Below are 23,795 nucleotides of genomic sequence, written 5' to 3'. Positions count from 1 at the left end.
TATATATATATGTGTATATATATATATGTGTATATATATATATAAGTTGGGTGGGGTGGTGCAGGCCTGTAATCTCAGCTACTTGGGAGGCCGAGGCAGGAGAATCATTTTAACCTAGGAGATGGAGGTTGCAGTGAGCCGAGATCGCGCCACTGCACTCAGCCTGAACAACAGCATGAGAGTCTGTCTCAGAAAAAAAAAAAAAAATCGATCAATCTATCTGTCTATCTATCTATCTATCTATCTATCAATCAGTCATCTATCTATCATCTATCTGTCTATGGAGAGAGAGAGACAGGGGTCTCACTATGTTGCCCAGACTGGTCTTGAACTCCAAGGCCCAAGCAATCCTCCTGTCTTGGCCTCCAAATTGCTGGGATTATAGGAGTGAGCCACTGTGCCTGGCTAACACTCCATTTTTTTTTTTTTGAGATAGAGTCTCCCTCTGCCCTCCCGAGTAGCTGGGACTGCAAGTGCATACCACCACCTCCTGGCTAATTTTTAAATTTTTTGTAGAGACAGGGTCTTGCTTTGTTGCCTGGGATGGTCTCAAACTCCTGGCCTCAAGTGAGCCTCTCACTATGACCTCCTAAAGTGCTGGGATTACAGGCATGAGCCATTGTGACCACTTTAGCTTTCCTTAAACATAGGAAAGAACTCCCCCTTAATCAATTTCATCAAACATGACTGATTTTTGTTTGTTTGTTTGTTTGTTTTTGAGACAGGGTCTCGCTCTGTCACCCATGCTGAGTGGGGTGCAGTAATGCAAGCATGGTGCTCAGTGCAGTCTCCTGGGTTCAGGGAATCCTCTGGCCTCAGCCTCCCAAGGAGCTGGGACTACAGACTGGAGCCACCATGCCTGGCTAATTTTTTTATTTTTAGTAGACAGGAGGTCTCCTTATGTTGGCCAAGCTGATCTAGAACTCCTGGACTCAAGAGATCCTCCTGCCTTGGCCTCCCAAAGAGTTGGGATTACAGGCATGAGTCACTGTGCCTGGCCTAACTTTGTTGTGCTTCAAGAGAATAAAACGCAGCATAACCTTAATTGTTTGAGGGTCTATTCAATTGCTATGTTATTTATTTATTTTTCTAAAAATATAGATTGGGTCTGTCTATATCGATCAGGCTGGTCTCTTAACTCCTGACCTCAAGGGATCCTCCCATCTCAGCCTCCCAAAGTGTTGGGATTGCAGGCATAAGCCACCGCACCCAGCTGACATTATTTAAACACTCTTCTTATTGTCCTTGAATGTCTCCTAATTTCTCCTTGAAGTGTACAGGGAAAATAAAAGAAGCTAGAATTCAAAGCAATCTAAATTCTATCTGGTTAATAGCTGTTTGATAAAACCTCCACAGGGAACAAATGAAAACTTTTTTTTTTTTTGAGACAGAATTTCGTTCTTGTTGCCCAGACTTGAGTGCAATGGTGCATTCTCAGCTCACCACAACCTCCGCCTCCTGGGTTCAAGTGATTCTCCTACCTCAGCCTCCCGAGCACCTGGGATTACAGGCATGTGCAATCACGCTCAGCTAACTTTTTGTATTTTTAGTAGAGACGGGTTTCTCCATGTTGGTCAGGCTGATCTCGAACTCCTGACCTCAGGCAATCCGCCCACCTTGGCCTCCCAAAGTGCTGGGATTACAGGCATGGGCCACCATGCCTGCCTTGATTTATTTCTTAAATGGCTTTATTAAACCTGATATAAAGATTTAATAAATGGCTTTATTAAACCTGATATAATGTCAAATTGGAGCTTGTTATATCCACAGTCGGTGTCAGGTGAAATTGTCATTTGAAGTCAAAGCAACCCTAAATACAGTCAAATATCATGAAAGTGATTTCTTAAATAAACAAAAATGTACTCGGTCACAGAAAGTTTGAAAAGAAAATTGCAGTTTGTAAACTTCAGATTCACTACCTACCTCTCTTGCTCGATGGAGCTGTGCGCGCTCAATCTTAGCGATGATATCCTTTACTGAGAATGGGATCTCAAGGTTAGGGAGCACCAAAGGACTAAGGACATTTTGGGGCTCTCTTCTCATGATGGTGGAATCCTTGATGTATTTTTCTGATTCGGGGTCATCGTCTATCTCATTTTTCATTTTGAAAAACATTTCGAAGATGTGGGTGATATCCTTTTATTTCTTCTTTTTCACAGAATCTACGAAAATGCTAATAAAGATATCCAGTAGGAAGCTAGGAGAGGTCTTTCCTGCTCCCAGAAGTTGTGGCATACTCTGCTGCTAATTGGTGGCTACCATGATATTCCAGTCCTGTTGATGTCACAATAGACCCATTGTGACATTATCATTGATCAAACATGTAAAGAGTGCTTACTATGTGCAGAGAACTGGTCATTCTATATGCTGCCATGGTAGAAGGGTGAAGCGGGGAAGGAGGGTAGGAAATAATAGACAATAGAAATGCTAAAATAAATAGAAGATATAGCCCTGCTTAAATAACCTTAAAATCTAGATATGTTGGCTGGGCACAGTGGCTCACGCCTGTAATCCCAGCACTTTGGGAGGCCGAGGCAGGCGGATCACCAGAGGTCGGAGTTCGAGACCAGCCTGACCAACATGGAGAAACTCCTGTCTCTACTAAAAAACAAAATACAAAATCAGCGAGGCGAGGTGGCGCATGCCTGTAGTCCCAGCTACTCAGGAGGCTGAGGCAGGAGAATCACTTGAACCTGGGAGGCAGAGGTTGTGGTGAGCCGAGATTGTGTCATTGCACTCCAGCCTGGGCAACAAGAGTGAAACTGTCTCAGAAAAAAAAAAAAAAAAAAAAAAATCTAGGTGCGTCAAATATCACTGTAATGGAATAAGGGTTACAACTACTTCCTCAGCTGCCCCTTAACTTTTCCTAGACATGTAGTAACTTGGATGATATCATTTGGATGAAGTAACTTGGATGATATTATTTGGATGAGGATCACACTCTTTGCACTGCTTACTCTTTATACTTTTCTTTTTTTTTTTCGAGACAGAGTCTCACTTTATTACCCAGGCTGGAGTACAGTGTCATGATCTCGGTTCACTGCAACCTCTGCCTCCCAGGTTCAAGAGATTCTTGTGCCTCAGCCTCCCAGATTCTCAGATTCCTCAGCTGGAATTACAGGCACGCGCCACCACACCTGGCTAATTTTTGTTTAATATTTGCTTTAGATATTTTTTAAATTAAAAAAAGCATTAGAGAAGGTCGAAGTCCTCTTTGATGTCTCCCAACCCCCGGTTCCTTCCTTCCCCACTGTCCCATTCCACATGAAATGACAATCATGAATTTTACATATTTGAGTCTACTTTTACATAGTTTTACTACAAGTGTGTATATATATCCTTCCTTCCTTCCTTCCTTCCTTCCTTCCTTCCTTCCTTCCTTCCTTTCTTCCTTTCTTCCTTTCTTCCTTTCTTCCTTTCTTTCTTTCTGACAGAGTCTCACTCTATTGTCCAGCCTGGAGTGTAGCAGCGCGATCTCAGTTCACTGCAACCTCTGCCTCCCAGGTTCAAGTGATTCTCCTACCTCAGCCTTCTGTGTAGCTGGGATTACAGGCGTGCGCCACTACATCTGGCTAATTTTTTTTTTTTTTTAATGTGAGATGGAGTCTCACCTGTGGCCCAGGCTGGAGTGCAGTGGCGCAATCTCAGCTCACTGCAAGCTCTGCCTCCTGGGTTCACGCCATTCTCCTGCCTCAGCCTCCAGAGTAGCTGGGACTACAGGTGCCCACCACTATGCTCGGCTAATTTTTTTTGTGTTTTTTAGTAGAGATGGGGTTTCACCGTGTTAGTCAGGATGGTCTCGATTCCTGACCTTGTGATCCGCCCGCCTCGGCCTCCCAAAGTGCTGGGATTACAGGCGTGAGCCACTGTGCCCAGCCTATACCTGGCTAATTTTTTATATTTTTGGTAGAGATGGGGTTTCACTGTGTTGGCCAGGCTGGTCTCAAACTCCTCAAGTGATCCACTCACCTCAGCCTCCCAAAGTTTAGTTGTCAGCTAAACTAATTTTGCATTATTGCTTTCTCTCTCACTTGCATCTTTTACGCAGCATGGAATTCATCAATCAGCAACTAGACATGAAGGCTTTTCTTTGAGACAGCATCTCACTCTGTTGCCCAGGCTGGAGTGCAGTATCACGATCAAGGCTCACTACAAGCTCTGCTTCCCTGGTTCACGCCATTCTCCTGCCTCAGCCTCCCGCGTATCTGGGATTACAGGCGCCCGGCTAATTTTTTGTATTTTTAGTAGAGACGGGGTTTCACCGTGTTAGCCAGGCTCGTCTTGATCTCCTGACCTCGTGATCTACCCTCTTCAGCCTCCCAAAGTGCTGGGATTACAGGCATGAGCCACCACACCCGACCATGAAGGCTTCTTAAAGTCAATTTTTAAATCCTGCTTCCCTTTCTATTCGACAAGCATTTGTTGAAACACTATGCTGCTTACATTATCCTACACTGAAGAATATATGATAGGGTTCCTGTAAAGAAACTAAAACAAAAAAGAAAAAGCAAAGATTTAAGATAGAATATAATAATCAAGTGCTAATAAGAGACACGAGGAAGAGATCTATAGGAGCAGAGTCTTTGAGAAAACTTTATGGAGAGAGATTGATTGACAAATGGAGGCAATCCAGATAGGGACTACACCTTGAGCCATGGCTTTGGAGGTGAGTGCTAATGAGTTTGCATCTCAGGGGGAAAGTAAGGAGATTGGTTTAATCACTGAGATAACCTAACAGGAGTTTACCGAGAACCAGATTAGGGTGGGTCTGAGATAACAGCTATCAGCAATTTGGTGGTGGAATTAATGTGTTATCTGAGGAGATTCCATTTGCGGCAAAGCAAGGAAGATTTCATGAGATCAGAATGGCAAAGTCTTGAAATCAAGTTAACAGTGGTTTGGTGAAAATGAGACCTTTACTTTAGGAAGATTTTTAAAATAATATAAAGGAAAAATCCATTGGAAAAGATCAAGACATGATTATTTCATATTTATTTATTATTATTATTTTTTAGAGACAGAGTCGCACTCTGTCACCCAGGCTTGAGTGCAGTGCCGTGATCTTGGCTCACTGTAACCTCTGCCTCCTGGGTTCTAGCAATTCTCCTGCTTCAGCCTCCCACGTAGCTGGGACTACAGGCACACACTGCCATGCCTGGCTGATTTTTTGTATTTTACTAGAGATGGGGTTTCACCGTGTTGCCCAGGCTGGTCTCAAACTCCTGACCTAAGGCAATCCACCCGCCTCGGCCTCCCAACGTGCTAGGATTACAGGCATGAGCCACGGCGCCCGGCCAATTTTTATTCATTACCATTATGATTATTATTTTCGAGACAGAGTCTCACTCAGTTGCCCAGGCTGGAGTGCAGTGGCACAATGTCGGTTCACTGTTATCTCTGCCTCCTGGGTTCAAGCAATTCTGCCTCAGCCTCCGGAGTAGCCGGGATTACAGGTGTGCACCATCACACCCGGCTAATTTTTGTATTTTTAGTAGAGACGGGGTTTTACCATGTTGGCCAGGCTGGTCTTGAACTCCTGACCTTAAGTGATCCGTCCGCCTCAGCCTTCCAAAGTGCTGGGATTGTAGGTGTGAGCCACCCCTCCCAGCCAATACATGATTATTTCAAAAGATGAGTGTTTGAACTAGGAGGTAGAAGTGGGAGTGGTAAGGGAGGGACATATTGCTAAAGATAAGGAATTTGGACCATCTAACAAATATTATAGATAATTTAAAAAATTTGTTTTTATTGTATTTCGTTTGAATTAATGGCAGAATATCAAAGAAGAGACTATACAGATTAAGCGTTGTTACTCGTATATTAAGTGGAGATACGGGTAACTAATTCAAATGAGCCCAGGGCAAAGTTCTTTAAAGGTGTGTCAAAGCGAAACCCAACCTCCTAGAGGGCTCCTTCAACTGTAAAATGGGGATGATAATAATATTATTTATTGCATAGAATTGTTTTAAGATCAATTAACATAAAATGCTCAGTATAGTGCCAAGCACAATGTAAGCATTTAATATACAGTACCTGCTATTAACGTATTTACTACTATCATAGCTTTTTATGGCTTTTTTTTTTTTTTTTCTTGTCTACTTTTCTTCTGTGAGCCACCACTTTTCGGCAGGGTTGGACGTTTGTTCAGCACACGTCGCCAAGGTCGGCTTTAAAAATCAAATCTACATTGTGAACTATGAAAACTGCGGAATTATCAGTGCTGTGTAGCTATCTGACAAGTGATAAAATGTGTCATTAAGATTTTTACACATCCCCAGAATGGCATCTCCTGCTAATCGTCCCCCCCGCGACAGATGATAGTACATCCCACACTGTTGCTAGAAAAGATGGTGCAAAAGTTGAGCGCGTCGACGACTCTCTTTTCTGCCGGAAACAATTTTTCCCTAGACCCGGAAGCAGTTGTTGTTTCAAGGGAGGTGGGACTGGGCGGGTCAGGCCGCAGCGGCTGACGGCGGGGGAGGAGCCGGGTCCACTGCCGGGTGGAGGGGCAAGGCGAGTGTGTGTCCTTATCCTAGCAATTGGGGCGCGGGCCTGTGAGCCAGTTGGAGTTGCGGCGGCGGGAACGATTGGGCCGAGCAGAGGACGACATGTTGCTTTTCGTGGAGGTGAGTGGATTTGCTAGTCTCGTCCTGCTCTTAGGAGAGCAGGAGTGTAGAGGCGCCGGCCGGTCCCACCGCCATGTGACTTTCCGGGCCGTACACGCCGCGGAACCGGCAGATAGGCTGACACAGCACCTGGGCCGAGCAGGCCTGCAGCTTCCCTCTGCGCGCTCACAACACTCTAGGAAGCTATGGGAGGTGATGCCCGTAATGGAGAAGAATTGAAGGAGAAGAACGGAGGGCTGGTCTGGTGTGGCGTGAGGTTCAGAGGAGGGGTAAAGTGTCCCATATGGACCTCCTAAAGGAGACGGCATTGGGGGGTTGGGGGGCGGAGTCTGAGAGGAGAGGGTAATCAGGTGGGCGCGTTCCGGGGGCCGAGCGCGGCCTCGCGGGGCCCTCTGGGAGGGAGGCGAGCAACATGTGGGGCCACGAATGGAGGAAGGTGAAATGCGGTAAGTGTTTTGAAAAGAAAATTGAAAAAGTTCTTTGAGCAACCTCCACCAAATTCTGCCCGGGCCCCGTCCCTAGGTCTCTGGAACGTTCTGTGGGTGAAAGCGAGTTACTTTGAATCGAGGAGAAGCCTGTAGGGTTTGGAAGCCTTGAAAGGCACCGCTTTGACCTTTTGTAAAAGTTACTCAAGCAGCAACTGCGTGATGAAGGGTTGGTTCTATGAACCGATTAAAAGCCCTTTACAAGGAAAATTCCAAGAATGAGAGAAACTTATTCCGGGAAAAGCCGGTGTTTGTAATGTTATTTGAACAATGAGATACTTTTATTACTTAAACTAGAACATCTGCTGTTGGCCTATTTAGTTTTCAAGATAGAGTTGGAGACCTGCCTTACAGAAATACGAAATTTAATTTCCCTTCATTCTGTCCTCTTGTGTGCAGTAAGCGTCAGCTGACTGCCTGGCTAATGCTTTGAGTAGATTCCAGATCATATTGTTCTTACATTGTGAAAACGTCAAACCAGCAAAGCTGCAACTTCGCAACTTGGCGTTTGTTAACTATGCCCATAAAAATAATCTTTTCAATGAGGGAAGGAATTTACAGGTTGTATAATGGGTCTAGGAGCCGGGGCCAGCCTATGGCAGATTTTTTTTTTTCCGGGTTGTGGGAAAATTTTTATTTTTTAATTTTTTTATTTTTCGACTTTTTTTTTTATTATACTTTAAGTTCTAGGGTACATGTGCACAACGTGCAGGTTTGTTACATATGTATACACGTGCCACGTTGGTGTGCTGCACCCATTAACTCGTCATTTACATTAGGTATATCTCCTAATGCTATCCCTCCCCCCTGCCCCCGTGGGAAAATCTTAATCCATAATGTTCCAGCATAAAGTAAATAAATGATTTTAGGTTTTTTTTTTCTGTTTAACTGACATTGTGTCGCCGATAAGCTTGACATCTTTAGTGTTTTAAAAGACTGCTACATTAGAGTATATCTAACATTAATAATAATCATTCATTGGAACATCCGGGGAAATCATGAAAAGATTTAAAATTACTGAACTCATTCTGTTTACTGTTTTCTATCCTCATTGTTGTTTTCCTTAGGCAGAATAAGAAATCAGATAGGATTTTAAGACATTGCCAGCCACTTTGTTTTAGGAATGTTATGCTATGTAAATACCACAGGTTTTAAGTGTGTGTTTTGCTGAGCGGAAGAAAGATTGTGGAGTTTATATTGACGGGAGCTCCACAATATACTTTTGACTTCCAAATTGATTCCTTTGGCTTCATTAAAATGTAAGTTTTAATAACAGCCCCATTTATTGTTTAAATTAGGGCCTCTCCTGTCTCTAAAGCAATACTTAAAATATTCTACAGATGACAAAACCGAGCCCCAGAAGTTAAAGTAACTTTACTTAGTAAAAGTAAAGTAGTGTAACTGGGATTTAGATCCAGGTGTTGCTGATGTCAAATCATGGACGGGATGTTAGCAGTTCAGGCCTGTCCAACTCCTCAGGTTAGACAAATTCTACCATATCTCTGCCAAACTATTATTTAAAAGTTGTATCTCCATTAATCATTTTCTTTGTGACTCACTATGTCGTTCTTCATTTTCTCATATGAGTTTTATTGAAAATTAGCTGTCTTTAAATATTTGGGACTGAATATGTGGTTTTAAAATCAGTGAAAAACAACATGTTGGTCATTTGACGTTTTGTTAACTAGTATTTGATCCCAGTAACCTCATGATAGAGGAATTATTCTCAGTGAGAGAACCAAAGCTCAGAAGTTAGATATCTAAGGTCATTCAAGTGTAAATAATGTGGGGGTTAAAGTCTGAAGTCTGGCTTCTAGAACATAAATTTCTGGCTCCAAAATTATTTTTGCACTTTCCCATAAGTCAAAGGTTCTGAATCTAGGTTTTTGGATAGAATTTTGAAGTAAGTACCTGAGCTTGGTTGGGGAAAAAAATTTGTTTATTTTCACTAGTTTCTAACTGAAATCTAAATGGAAAAGAAGTGAAAATTCTTTAAATGTTAATGGCAGCAACAGTGTCTGTGACCTTGTCACCAAGACAAATAACTTTTTAACATATATTACAGTTTTTGCAGATATCTTGAAATATTTATGCTCATTACTTGCTATATGTCAAAAATATTGTTATTTAACGTATTGCTATATTAGACATTTTAAAATATTCTGACAACTGCGTTTCAATATAATTAGTTTACTTTGTGATCCTATATATTTTAGAAATTTAAAAAAACTCTGAGAAGGGATCCATAGATGAATTGGACTACTGAAGAGGTCTTTGTCACAAAAGAGGTTAAGAACTGCTTTACTAAACCAAGTTGCTTGTGGATCATCTTTGGCAGGATTAATCTGGGATCCCTGGGTCCTCTGCAGTTGTGTTCAATACCTTTTACTAATGTGTATTTTTCTGGAGAGATTCCAGCTTAACTATCCCACTAGAATCAGTAGAATAGATAATAGCAATATAACAATAATAACAGTAGTAGTACATACTTGTATTGTACTTTGTGTCAGGAACGTTTGATGTTTTTGTATATATAGATACCTGTACATCTTAAGTCTCAATATCTCTATGAGGTGTTAGTATCCCCATTTTAGTGATAAGGAAACTAAGGCAGCCAGGCACAGTGGCTCATGCCTGTAATCCCAGCACTTTGGAAGACTGAGGTGGGCGGCGGATCACCTGAGGTCAGGAGTTTGAGACCAGCCTGGCCAACATGGTGAAACCCCATCTCTACTAAAAATACAAAAATTAGCCAGATGTGGTGGCACACACCTGTAATCCCAGCTACTTGGGAGGCTAAGGTAGGAGAATCGCTTGAACCTGGGAGGCAGAGGTTGCAGTGAGCTAAGATGGTGCCACTGTATTCCAGCCTGGACAACAGAGTGAGGCTGTCTCAAAAAAAAGAAACTAAGGCACAGAGAATTTAAACTTGCCTAAGTTTTTACACAGTTAGTGAACATGGAAGCTTGAACTCATCAACCACCTACTTATATTGGAGTAGAATATATTGCAGACAAGGAATCCTATGTAAATAATACTTAGATGCAACTTTTTAAAACCTGGCCTTGGGCCCAATGTGGTGGCACGCGCCTGTAGTCCCAGCTACTTGGGAGGCTGAGGCAGGAGTTTCGGTTGAGTATGGGAGGTGAAAGCTGGAATGAGTTGTGACTCTGCCATGGCATTCCAGGCCAGGTGACAGAGCAAGACCTGCTCTACTGACTTCAGTAGATTATTGGTTTGTTTTATTTTTTTTCCGCTTGAGACTGAGTCTCTCTCTGTCACCCAGGCTAGAGAGTGGCGCAATCTCAGAAACCTCTGTGTCCTGGGATCAAGCAGGTCTTTTTTTTTTTTTTTTTTTTGAGACTGAGTCTTTGTTGCCAGGCTGGAGTGCAGTGGCGCGATCTGGGCTCACTGCAACCTCCACCTCCTGGGTTCAAGCGATCCTCCTGCTTTAGCCTCCCGAGTAGCTGGTACTACAGGCGCGTGCCACCATGCCCAATTAATTTTTGTATTTTTGGTAGAGATAGGGTTTCACCATGTTGGCCAGGATGGTCTCTCTTGACCCCATAATTTGCCTACCTCGGCCTCCCCAAGTGCTGGGATTACAGGCGTGAGCGACCGCGCCCGGCGGGTTCAAGCAGTTCTTCTGCCTCAGCCTCCCTAGTAGCTGGGTCTTCAGGCATGCGCTACCATGCCTGGCTAATTTTTTATTTCTTATTTTTAGTAGACATGGGTTTTGCCATGTTGGCAGGGCTGGTCTCGAACAGCTGACCTCAAGTGATCCGCCCTCCTCGGCCTCCTAGAGTGCTGGGATTACAGGCGTGAGCTACAGCACCCAGCCGATTATTGTTTTTTTGTTGTTTGTTTTTTGTTTTTTTTTTAATCGTCTCTGTTCTGAAGGAGAAACAAACAATGTCCCTCTCTGGAAAGAGGTAGAAGTTTGGATGATTCACAGTCATCAGACATGACCCTTCTTAAATTCTTTTACAACAGATTTTTTGTAAGTTTGAAACTGCATTGTACTACGTTCATCTGAATGCTATCAAGTTACTTAAAACTTTTGAGCCCTAAGGAGGCAGATTGTAATTAAAATTTTTTTTTTTATTTCTCTCTTTTAAAGTTTTTTTTAATTTTTAATTTTTTCTTTTTTGAGACAGAGTCTCGTTTGCTGCAGCCTCTGCCTCCCTGGCTTAAGTGATCCTCCCACCTCAGCCTCCAAAGTAGCTGGGACCATAGGCATGTACCACCATGCCTGGCTAATTTTTTTCTTTTTTGGTATTTTTTTGTAGAGACAGGGTTTTATTTTTTTGCTCAGGCTGAAATTTTTGTTTAAATTAAAAAAATTAAAACTAGAGGCTGGGAAGGGTGGGTATGCAGTGACTACTAAAATTGTGTTTCTGTCTCTGTTTGAATTTTTCCCTGAAAATGAAGACAGTTGTCCCTCGGTATCTGTGGGAAATTGGTTCCAGGACCCTCTTTAGATGCCAAAAACCTTGGATGCTCAAGTCTTACATAAAAAGGCGTAGTATTTGCATATAACCTATGCACATCTTCCTGTATATGTTAAATCATCTCGATTATTTATAATATCTGTTACAATGTAAATGCTTTGTAAATAGTTGCTATATTGTATTATTTATAGAGTGATAAGAAAAAAGTCTCTACATGGTCAGTACAAATGCAACGATTTTTTTTTCTGAGTATTTTTGATCTGTGATTGATTTCTGCACTGATGTATATGGAACTCATGGATATGGAGGGCCAACTATACTTATAATTACTTACTTAGGTAGCAGTTAAGTTTCATATGCCCTCGGATGCTTTAATAACTTTTAAATAATTAAAAGTTTTTTAGGTTGGGTAACGTGGCTCATGCCTGTAATCTCAACACTTTGGGAGGCTGAGGTGGGAGGATAGCTTGAGCCCAGTAGTTCAAGACCAGCCTGGGCAACAAAGTGAGACCCCCCCCACCCCCAACCTCTACAAACAAATTTAAAAAATTAGCCAGGCCTGGTGGCATGTGTTGTGGTCCCAGCTACACTTGAGATGGGAGGATCACTTGAGCCAGGAGATCAAGGCCACAGTGAGCCATGTTCGTGCCACTGCACTCCAACCTGGGTGACAGAGGGAGACGCTGTCTCAAAAATTTTTTTAAATTATTATTTTATTTTATTTTTTTAGAGACAGGGTCTCACTGTGTTGTCCAGGCTGGAGTACAGTGGCTATTCACAGGTATAGTCATGGCATACCATAGCCTCAAATTCCTGGGCTCAAGCAATCTGATTTCAGCCTCCTGAGTAGCTGGGACTACAGGCTCATGCCACCAGTTAAAAGTATTTTTAATTGTGAAATACATATAACATAAAAAGTATCATTTAACAGGTTTTTGGGTTTTTTTTGTTTGTTTTTGTTTTTTTGAGAGGGAGTCTTGCTGTGTTGCCCCAGGCTGGAGTGCAGTTGCACGATTTTGACTCACTGCAATGTCTGCCTCCTGGGTTCAAATGATTCTCTTACCTCAGCCTCCCCAGTAGCTGGGACTACGGATGTGCACCACCATACCGGCTAATTTTTGTATTTTTAGTAGAGACAAGGTTTTGCCATGTTGGCCAGGCTGGTCTCAAACTCCTAGTTGATCCACCCGTGTCAGCCTCCCAAAGTGCTGGGATTACAGGCTTGAGCCACCGCGCCCGGCCCATCTTAACAGTTTTTTTGTTTGTTTTTTGAGACAGTCTTGCTGTGTTGCCCAGGCTGGAGTGCAGTGGCGTGATCTCGGCTCATTGCAACCTCCGCCTCCTTGATTCAAGCGATTCTTCTGCCTCAGCCTCCGGAGTAGCTGAGACTACAGGAGCATACCACCATGCCCAGCTATTTTTTGTATTTTTAGTAGAGAAGGAGTTCCACTATATTGGCCAGGCTGGTCTCGAACTCCTGACCTTGTGATGTACCCTCCTTGGCCTCCCACAGTACTGGGATTGCAGGTGTGAGCCACTGCGTCTGGCCAAAGCTTTGTTTTCTTTAATGTTTAATATTTGAGGTATAGGTTTCCAGTTTTTAAAACATTGTAAATGTTCTGTATTATAAACCGTGATTTTCTGTAACGGTTTTAGAATCTTGAGTTCAAATGTATGACCTGAGGCAGGTGACATAGCTTCTCTGAACCTCAAGTTCTTATGTATAATTTGAGAATACTGATGTCTTCTGATAGTTAGGTTGTGTTAACTTCTGATAGTTACGTTGTGTTAAATCATACTATGATTTAATCCTCAAAACCAACTATATTGTGATATAAATTATTGGTGGCTTCCAAACACCTCCAAAATTTGTGCTTTATATAGTAAATATTTTTGGAGAGCTTATTGAACGACATGATAGTAGCACTGATGATTGCAAAAATTACTGTGAGATAGCACTAATTTAAGAGAAGTATAACTTCTAAGTTTTTGTCTCAGCCTTGTTACTAACTTACTCTGATTTAGGGCAAGCCAAACAATTTAATTATTTAAAGTTTTTTTAATAGTTGGAGAGTATACTTTTGGTTGGGCAAATATAAGTTTTAAAAGAGGAATGAAGATGGCAGTATGTTAAAATACACATTTACATGCAGGATTTAAAGGAATACAGCTGGGTGGGCTGGCTCGCACCTGTAATCCCAGAACTTTGTGAGGCCAACGCAAGTGGATCACTTGAGGCCAGGAGTTTGAGACCAGCCTGGCCAACATGGCGGAACCCCATGTCTACTAAAAGTACAAAAATTATCTGGGCATGTGTCTGTAGTCCTAGGTACTCAGGAGGCTGAGGCACACCCTGAAGCAGAGGTTACAGTGAGCCGAGATCATGTCACTGCACTCCAGCCTGGGTGACAGTGAGACTGTCTCAAAAAAATGAAAATTAAAGGAATACAAATGCTAAAATGCAAATAGGTACTTTACATTTACTCTTTTGAAAAAAATTCTAATGTAAAAGTGTAAGTAAATGTAAGAATAAGAAACATCTAAATATGTACTCATCTTTCCTGTCTTACCTGTGTCCTTGTCCCACCACTTGAACCAATCTTTGGTTCACAGAATATGTCTACGGTTTTTAAATGACGGGCTCTAAACCAAAGAAAGAAGAGTACTTTAGATGAATATTATTAGGGGTAGGATGTGAACTGCATTCATAAATGCCAGACTCCAGGGGTGAGTTAAGTTCTATTGGGTTTGTATGTTATTGAGAGAAGAGAAAAGGATTTTCTGCCTTTTTTTTTTTTTTTAGATGGAGTTTCTCTCTTGTTGCCCAGGCTGGAGTGCAATAGCTCACCACAAACTCTGCCTCCCGGGTTCAAGCGATTCTCCTGCCTCAGCCTTCCTGAGCTTTCCTGAGTAGATGGGCATTACAGGCGTGTGCCACCATGCCTGGCTAATTTTGTATTTTTAGTGGAGATGGGGATTCTCCGTGTTGGTCAGGCTGGTCTTGAAGTCCCGACCTCAGGTGATCCGCCCTCCTCAACGGCCTTCCAAAGTGCTGGGATTACAGGCGTGAGCCACCGCACCTGGCGAGAAAAGGATTTTCTCGTCAGGGTAGAAAAGTCTGCAGTAATGCAGGGTTTGTGTAACAAATAGTTCGATAGTGTTTCATACTACTAACTAGCAGGTAAGATGATCTTACTGGCCATTTTGCCCTGGAAGGTCACAGCATATGTCTATTTTCTGGGACGGATGTTTTACCTTTTTTCCTTCTCAAAAGTATTCTGGTTTGTATAATAACTTGTATATTTTCAGAAGAGATTAGAGGTTTACTGTGTGCTCATTGGCAAGATTTTCCTTCTATACTAATAAAGTAATATAACGCACGTAAGTGGGTACTGAAATATTTGTTATATTGGGTATGGCAGGCTGGGCGGGGTGGCTTATACCTGTAATCCCAGCACTTTGGGAGGCTGAGGTGGAAGGATAGCTTGAGTCCAGGAGTTCAAGACCAGTCTGGGCAACATAGTGACATCCCATGTCTTAAAAATTTTAAAAAAATATATATTGGCTGTGGGAAATGTAAATTTATAGGGCAGAAAGTTGCAGTTGAGCATGATAATGAAAATAGGATTATTTTTGCCTTTTGAGTTGGAGGAAGAAAAAAAATAGTAGGGCAGTGACTGAGTAAAATTAAGATACATTTATATACAAGATTGCATAAAAGATTTTTTTTATTTTTCTTTGACCAGCAGGCAAGAAGAAAACAATGTCTAGAAACATGGACTCTGGGACCAGCCTGCCTGGGTCTAAATCTCTGCTGAGACTGAGCCACTTTTTGTTTACCTTTCTTCCTTCTGTTTCCTTGAGAATGGCCAGGAGGTGGAGGTTGCAGTGAGCCGACATTGTGCGCTGCACTCCCGCCTGGACGACATAGCAAGACTCTGTCTCAAAAAAGAAAAAAAAAAACAAAGAAAAAATAATAATTATTATTATTTTTTGAGATGGCGTTTCGCTCTTGTTGCCCAGGCTGGAGTGTAATGGCGTGATCTCGGCTCACCACAACCTCCGCCTCCCGGGTTCAAGCGATTCTCTTGCCTCAGCCTCCCGAGTAGCTGGGATTACAGACATGCACCACCACACCTGGCTAATTTTGTATTTTTAGTAGAGACGGGGTTTCTCCACGTTGGTCAGGCTGGTCTCGAATTCCTGACCTCAGGTCATCTGCCTACCTCAGCCTCCCAAACTGCTGGGATTACAGGTGTAAGCCACCATGCCCAGCAAAGAAAAAAAAAAAGAACTGTTTTGATATTTAATATTGATGTTTGAGGTTGAGGTATATTTAAGTTCGTTTGTGTAGTTAGCCATTAGCTTTATCAGCTGACTAATTGAAGTTATGGCTCAGTATTTTCAGGATTAAATAGTAAATGTTAGGTACCTTTTTGTTGTGTTTTGTTTTTTGGTTTTTTTTGAGATGGAGTCTCGCTGTGTCGCCCAGGCTGGAGTGCAGTGGCGTGATCTCCGCTCACTGCAAGCTCCGCCGCTTCCCGGGTTAACGCCATTCTCCTGCCTCAGCCTCCCTAGAAGCTGGGACTACAGGTGCCCGCTACCACACCCGGGTAATTTTTTTGTATTTTCAGTAGAGATGGAGTTTCACCGTGCTCTCCAGGATGGTCTCAATCTCCTGACCTCGTGATCCGCCCGCCTCGGCCTCCCAAAGTGCTGGGATTACAGGCGTGAACCACCGCGCCCGGCTGGTACCTTTTTTAAATGGAGACAGGGTCTTGCTATGATGGCTAGGCTGGTTTCGAACTCCTGGCCTCAAACGATCCTCCCATTTTGGCCTCCCAAAGTGCTGGGATTACAGGTGTGAGCCACAACACCCAGTCTGTTAGACATCTATTAATAGATAATTCTTTATCTTTTTTTTTTTTGAGACAGCCTCACTCTGTCGCCCAGGCTGGAGTGCAGTGGTGCAATCTCGGCTCACTGTATCTTCCCCCTCCTGGGTTCACGCCATTCTCCTGCTTCAGCCTCCCAAGTAGCTGGGATTACAGGCGCCCACCACCACACCTGGTTTTTTTTTGTAGTTTTAGTAGAGACGGGGGTTTCACCGTGTTAGCCAGGATGGTCTTGATCTCCTGACCTTGTGATCCACCTGCCTCAGCCTCCCAGAGTGCTGGGATTACAGGGGTGAGCCACCGTACCTGTCCTAGAATTCTTAATCTTTAATGAAAGGATTCATTAATCTCATGCTGAATTTTCTAGGGAGAAATTTGTAACTTTGATTATATTTCAGAGCAATTTGTGACCCCCAGAAGTTTAAGTGTCACTAACCTATGGTGGCATCAGCTGCTTTTGATGAATGACAGATGCCGTCTGGTTGAGATAGTGGGAATTTTAGGATATAAATCCTGTCTTTTCCGCTGGTACTAGAGTACCAGTAATAATACTGATGATAGTATTGATGAATAAACTTCAGATTTTCTTTCACAATAGAGGGCAAGTGAATTCTGATTTTTGACAACTTGGAGAGGTTGATGGAAACAACTTAGGGTGGTCCAGTTTCCTTGCTGTTCAAAGTGTTATCTGTAGATAGCAGCAAGCTCCTTTAACCCAGGGGTTTGTTAGAGTAAGAACTCTGGTTTGTTACAGTAGAAACTCTACCCCTGAATTACTGAATCAGTCTGCATTTTATCAGAATCCCTAGTTGATTCTTTTTTTTTTTTTTTTTTTTTGAAGATAGTGACTTGTTCTGTCCTTCAGGCTGAAGTGCAGTGGCACGATCTTGGCTCACTGCAATCTCTGCCTCCCGGGTTCAAGTGATTCTCCTCTGCCTCCTGAGTAGCTGGGATTACAGGCATCCACCACCACACCTGGCTAATTTTTGTATTTTTAAAAATTTTTATTTATTTTTTGAGATGGATTTTTGCTCTGTTGCCTAGGCTGGAGTGCAGTGGCACAATCTCAGCTCACTGCAACTCCTGCTTCCCGTGTTCAAGTGATTTTCGTGCCTCCTGAGTAGCTGTGATTACAGACGTGCACCACCAACCCCATCTAGTAGAGATGGGGTTTCACCATGTTGGCCTGGCTGGTCTTGAACTCCTAAACTCGGGTGATTCGCCTGCCTCAGCCTCCCAGAGTGCTGGAATTACAGACGTAAACCACTGAGTCCAGCCTGGGAACCCTAGTTGTCATCCGGTGGCTGTTTTCTATATTCATTTCTTTCTTTTCTTTTTAATTTTTGAAACGGAGTCTCACTCTGTTGCCCAAGCTGGAGTGCAGTGGCGTGATCTTGGCTCACTGCAGCCTCTGCTCCCCAGGTTCAAGTGATTCTCCTGCCTCAGTGTCCCAAGTAGCTGGGGCTACAGGCGCATGCCACCATGGCCACCTAATTATTATATTTTTAGTAGAGACGGGGTTTCAGCATGTTGGCCAGACTGGTCTTGAACTCCTGACCTCAGGTGATCCACCCACCTTGGCCTCCCAAAGTGCTGGGATTACAGGCGTGAGCTACCCTGCCCAGCCCCTAGACTCCTTAGGATTAAATCCTGGTTTTTTCTTAATAGCTATGTAACTTTGGGCAGATTACTTTACCTTGAAGTAAAGTAACTTTTTCCTTATCTGTAAAATGTGGATGATAATAGGCCTTAACTGAAATTGTTATGAAGATGAATTAAATGTTCCATAAATGTTATTACTATTCTCTGAATGAGTGAAGAATTCCCACTTTAATTTTCATTTTTACTTTTTGTAAAATAGCCCTAAGCATTTTCTGGTAGGATTCTGAAGTTACTTTGGAAGAAATGACAGGTGTTTTTTTTTGTTTTGTTTTTCCCCCTAAGTAAGTGCTTGTAACTTAGTAGTAGCCCTCTCAGTATTGGAGATATAAAAATTGAACCTGGATGATTGATCTGTCATGGGGCAAAATACATTTAATCAATTTATACATTTTATTTCTGTTTTACAGCATTTATGGGGTTAAGTGGCATGGGATTTCTGTTTCTGATAGTAAATAGGTAAGTAAAACAAAAGGTTATGTATGTCCAAAGGGATGATTTTACCGTATTTATGGTGATTTTCTTCCTAACTCTTGGTTCTGTTACCTTGGTCTATAATTTCTTAGGACAGGAAGATATCATTTTCACAAGAAGTTGATGGTTCTCTTTTTTCCTTTCATTTTTCTCTCTTTGAAGGTAGAATTTAGCATTAAATGGGACAATAATCAGGAGTGCCTTTGGCTTATTTGGGGATGTCATATTGCTTAGAAATGAGGGTGGTGATTGAACCAGCAGTTTTACAGATAGTTTATTTTTATTTATTTATTTATTTATTTTGTTTTTGAGACAGAGTTTTGTTCTTGTTGCCCAGGCTGGAGTGCAGTCTTGGCTCACTGCAACCTTTGCCTCCCAGGTTCAAGTGATTCTCCTGCCTCAGCCTCCCAAGTAACTGGGATTATAGGCATGTGCCACCACTCCCGGCTAATTTTGTATTTTTAGTAGAGACGGGGTTTCTCCTTGTTGGTTAGTCACGATGATCTCGATCTCTTCACCTCCCGATTCTCCTGCCTCAGCCTCCCAAGTAACTGGGATTACAGGCATGTGCCACCACGCCCAGCTAATTTTGTATTTTTAGTAGAGACGGGGTTTCTCCTTGTTGGTTAGGCTGGTCTCGAACTCCTGACCTCAGTTGATCTGCCTGCCTCAGCCTCCCAAAGTGCTGGGATTACAGGCGTGAGCCACCACTCCCAGCCTACAGGTAGTTTAGATCTTTTTCTTGAATATCTATGTGCTGGCATATTATGTATATGTTGGCAGATAGTTTAGCATGCATTTGGACAATTTACATCGTTTAGTAGATATTTATACAACTGTGTAATCTCAAGGGCTTCTAATCCTGTGGAAGTGAGCAAGATTTTGATGGCAGTCTAAACTGTGGTGAGAAGATGAATAAAACTTGGCTATTGGCTGGACGTGGTGGCTCACGCCTGTAATCCCAGCACTTTGGAGGCCAAGGCGGGTGGATCACAATGTCAGGAGTTTGAGACCAGCGTGACCAACATGGTGAAACCACGTCTCTACTGAAAATACAAAAATTAGCCGGACATGGTGGTGGGCGCCTGTGATCCCAGCTACTCAGGAGGCTGAGGCGGAGACTCACTTGACCCCACGAGGCAGAGGTTGCAATGAGCTGAGATCATGCCACTGCACTCCAGCCTGGGCGACAAAGTGAGACTCCGTCTCAAAAAAAAAAAAAAATTTTATTGGCTATCTAGAATCTAAATGAAAAGATAGATTTTATTCTAGCTAAACTGACTTAGGGGCTGCCAGCCATCAGTGAACGTATTAGCATGCAAAAAGACATCACTTTGGAGATTGTAAGAATTTTAGTTGTATATGGATGCTATTATACACAATTAAAATACACTGTGAAGTATTTATTTTACAGTATCACAAATAGTGAACATTTCCCATACTTTCTAAAAACTTTTCTCCATTTTTCAAAACTTTTTAGAGATAATTCAGTCTTGCCTGGTTCAGGGATATGTCTTGAGGGATGTGTCATGGATTTCATTATGTGAACATCAGAAAATATTTACACAAATCTAGATGGTATAGCCTACTACGCACCTAGGCTATATGGTATGGCCATTATAATCTTGTGGGACCACTGTTGCACATGCAGTTTGTGCTTGATCAAAATGTCATTAATGTAGCACATCACTGTAATTATAGATTCATAAAGTTGCAAAACAGGGTACAATGTGGTCCTGTGAAGTCGTTGCTCAGTTTCTCATTGTAGTAGCACCTTCCATAACTATACTATGGTATAATGAGCAACAAATTAACATTGATACAGTCCACAGAACTTACTCAGATTTTAACAGTTTTCCGTACAATCTGGTTTTAAGGATCTGGTATATTCTATTTTATGGATGAACTACAGTTCACCTCTATGGTTGGATGTGTGTAAAATTAGTGTGGTAAGCATCCTTGCACTTAACATGTTTTTATATATCTCAGTTTCTTGCGAGTAAATCTGACAAGTACAATTTTTGGATCAAAATTGTGTATTTAAGGGTTTTAATAAACATTGCCAATTCTTCAGAAGAGTTATACAAATTATAGCAATGAACTGATTTTTCCTTTTCATGCTTATCAAAATAGTATTGAATCTGGGCTATTGAATAGGGTAAAAATGATATTTTATGATAATCTATTCCAGTCTGTCCTTTGCACATTTTCCCTGTTCGGCAGACAATCTTGGTAATTTGTAATTCTGTTGTTTTAACAGTATTGTAACCTTTCAGGTCTTTTCTGTTTTTGTTGTTGTTGCTGTTGTTGTGTTGTTCTGTTGAGACAGGGTCTTGCTCTGTCATTCAGGCTGGAGTGCAGTGGCATGATCTTGGCTTATTGCAACCTCCTCCCATTCTCAAGCCATCCTCTTGTCTCAGCCTTCTGGGTACCTGGAACTAGAGGTGTATGCTGCCATGCCTGGCTAATTCTTGTGATTTTGTAAAGACAGGGTTTCACTGTGTTGCCCAGGCTGATCTTGAATTCCTGGGGTTAGGCGATCCCTCAGCCTTAGCCTCCAGAAGTACTGGGATTACAGACATGCACCACTGTGCCTAGCCTATACCTGTATATTTATCTCTACAGTGATTTTGTTTGTTAATACAAATGGTAATATAAAGTGCTTATTGTTTTGCAGCTTTACTTTTTTCACTGAACAATATGCATTGGAACAATTTCCATGTTGGTGAATGTGTCCTATTTTGGTTTTCTTAAACTTTTATGGCATTCCACATTAAGAGATAGACCATATTTAACTATTCACCTGTAGGTGGACGTTTAGGTGGTGTTCAGTTTTTCTCTTGTGGGTTCAATACTGCACTATACAACCTTTAATATGTCTTCTTGTGTGCATCAGTGGCTTTTAAAATGTATAGTGTTGGCCGGGTGCAGTGGCTCACGCCTGTAATCCCAGCACTTTGGGAGGCTGAAGCAGGCAGATCACGGGGTCAGGAGTTCAAGACCAGTCTGACCAATGTTGTGAAACCCTGTGTCTACTAAAAGTAAAATATTAGCCGAGCGTGGTGGCGCACACCTGTAATCCGAGCTACTCAGGAGGCTGAGGCAGGAGAATCGTTGAGGCTGAGGCGGAGGTTGCAGTGAGCCAAGATCGCGCCATTGCACACCAACCTGGGCAACAGAGCGAGAGATCTGTCTCAAAAAAATAAATAAATGAATAAAATAAAATGTGTAGTCTTAACTAGGCTGGTGAAAGATATAAATATGCCTGGAGAAGTACTGCTTGTCTTTATGCCGTAGACCTTACACTTTGAGTATTCTTGGCACCATTCATTATCAGGGAGACATCAGATTTTGAGGTAGCGTACTGTTGAATGGAATATATTTATTAATTATTTTGATCAGTTATTAAATATTTAATGAAATAGTGTACCCCATCAGGAGAAAATGTTTTTGAGCATAGTCCTCCAATATTTGGATATTTGTAAGTTAATTATATATGACATATTTTGTGTGTTAAATATTAGCCTTAGTCTCTTATTGTGAATATTTGTCATGTCAGAAGCCTTCCAATTTTTGGTTGTATGTCTACATTTGCAAAATTGCCCATGTTATGGATCAGGCCTCCCCAGTATGTGTACTAGTGAAAACTTCAATTCCCAGCTTCTCCCTTTTTTTTTTTTTTTTTTTTGAGACGGGCTCACTTTGTCACCCCGGCTGGAGTGCAGTGTCAATCTTGGCTCACTGTAACCTCCACCTCCCAGGTGCAAGTGATCCTCCTGTCTCAGCTCTCCGAATGGCTGGGACTACAGGTGTGTGCCACCATGCCCAGCTAATTCTTGTGGGTTTTTTTGTAGTAGTGGGGTTTTGCCATATGGCCCATGGTGGTCTCAAACTAAGCTCAAGTGATCCACTTGCCTTGGACTCCCAAAGTGTTAGGATTATAGGCGTGAGCCACCGCCCCCACCCTCCATGTTTTCTTGGATGCAGATATGTGATCTGCAGACACACTCGGATGACTTCTCTTTGAAAGTACACAATGTAAGGAAGTGAAGGTTCTATTTATAACTTCCATTTTGCAGTTAGGAATGGCAGCAGGGTTGGTCAGCTTTAAGTGGAGGTAATAGTTGCAGATTGAGTTCTTAATAGAGATGTGGCTTTGGTGCTGGCAGTAGTAAAGGTTATAATGGATTTGAATCTTGTTATTTAATGCCTGGTGGTGACAGGGATAGTGGTTTTCTCACCAGATCTCGTGCAACATTATTTTGGGTGATATTATCTTTGCATCTGTTTTTTCACCCCTCCTAGTGACAATTGGAGTACTGACACTCTCCTTTAAAAAGGAGAGTGTCCTTTAATAAGGAGAGTGTCCACTGCACCTTTCAGATGACCTGGTGCAGTGGCTCAACACCTGTAATCCCAGCACTTTGGTTTGGAGGCTAAGGTGGGTGAATCACTTAAGCTTGTGAGATTGAGACCAGCCTGGGCAACATGGTGAAATCCCATCTCTACTAAAAAAAAAAAAAAAACCAAAGAAATTAGCTGGGCATGGTGTCACGTGCCTGTGGTCCTAGCTACTCAATAGGCTGAGGTTGGAGGATCCCTAGAACCTGGGAGGCAGAGGCTGCAGTGGGCCAAGATCACACCACTGCACTCCAGCCTAGGCCCTAGAGTGAGACCCCATCTCAAAAAATAACTACCTTTCAGTCTGGGCATGGTGGTGCATGCCTGTAATCCCAGCACTTTGGGAGGCCGAGGCGGGCTGAGAGATTGAAATCAGGAATTCAAGGCCAGCCTATACAACATGATGAAATCCTGTCTACAAAAAGTACAAAAATTTACCAGATGTGGTGGCATGTGGCTGTAGCTTAGGAGGCTGAGGTGGGAGTATTGGTTGATCCTGGGAGGTTGAAGCTGCAGTGAGCTGAAGTGCCACTGTACTCCAGCCTGGGCAAAAGAGTGAGACCCTGTTTCAAAAATAAAACAAAACCCTCTGCTTAATTTAGCCAGAGTGGATTTGAATAATGATTGATTGTTTTAAAACTTTGATGAGATACTTTTGGTACAGCAAGCACTTTTTGCATGTATTTATAGTGGCAAATATGAAAGTGTCTTGCTTTTGAAAATTGCTAGTTATGCCGGATGTGGTGGCTCACGCCTATAATCCCAGCACTTTGGGAGGCCGAGGTGGGTGGATCACGAGGTCAG

General features: G+C 42.4%; 2 protein-coding genes across 6 annotated transcripts in view; one reads left to right on the top strand and one right to left on the bottom strand.

Moving 5' to 3' along the window:
• Nucleotides 1–2,253, bottom strand: part of FAM186A (family with sequence similarity 186, member A) — an 80,917-nt gene extending 78,664 nt beyond the window's left edge. Inside the window, exon 1 of the mRNA XM_011965137.1 lies at nt 1,924–2,253. Within this exon, the coding sequence (XP_011820527.1) occupies nt 1,924–2,115 (192 nt within the window). The 5' untranslated portion in view covers nt 2,116–2,253. The remainder of the gene's footprint in view (nt 1–1,923) is intronic.
• Nucleotides 2,254–6,406: 4,153 nt separating this feature from the next.
• Nucleotides 6,407–23,795, top strand: part of LARP4 (La ribonucleoprotein domain family, member 4) — a 93,318-nt gene continuing 75,929 nt past the window's right edge. For all 5 annotated transcript variants that reach the window (XM_011964433.1, XM_011964461.1, XM_011964451.1 and 2 more), the window contains exon 1: nt 6,407–6,626. In XM_011964433.1, coding sequence (XP_011819823.1) covers nt 6,609–6,626 — 18 coding nt within the window. In that variant the 5' untranslated portion in view covers nt 6,407–6,608. The remainder of the gene's footprint in view (nt 6,627–23,795) is intronic.

Source organism: Mandrillus leucophaeus, unplaced genomic scaffold (genome assembly GCF_000951045.1).
Source record: "Mandrillus leucophaeus isolate KB7577 unplaced genomic scaffold, Mleu.le_1.0 Scaffold118, whole genome shotgun sequence".
Classification (NCBI taxonomy): Eukaryota; Metazoa; Chordata; class Mammalia; order Primates; family Cercopithecidae; genus Mandrillus; species Mandrillus leucophaeus.
Note: the sequence above shows the minus strand (reverse complement) of the source record. Positions and strands in the feature narration are given on the sequence as shown.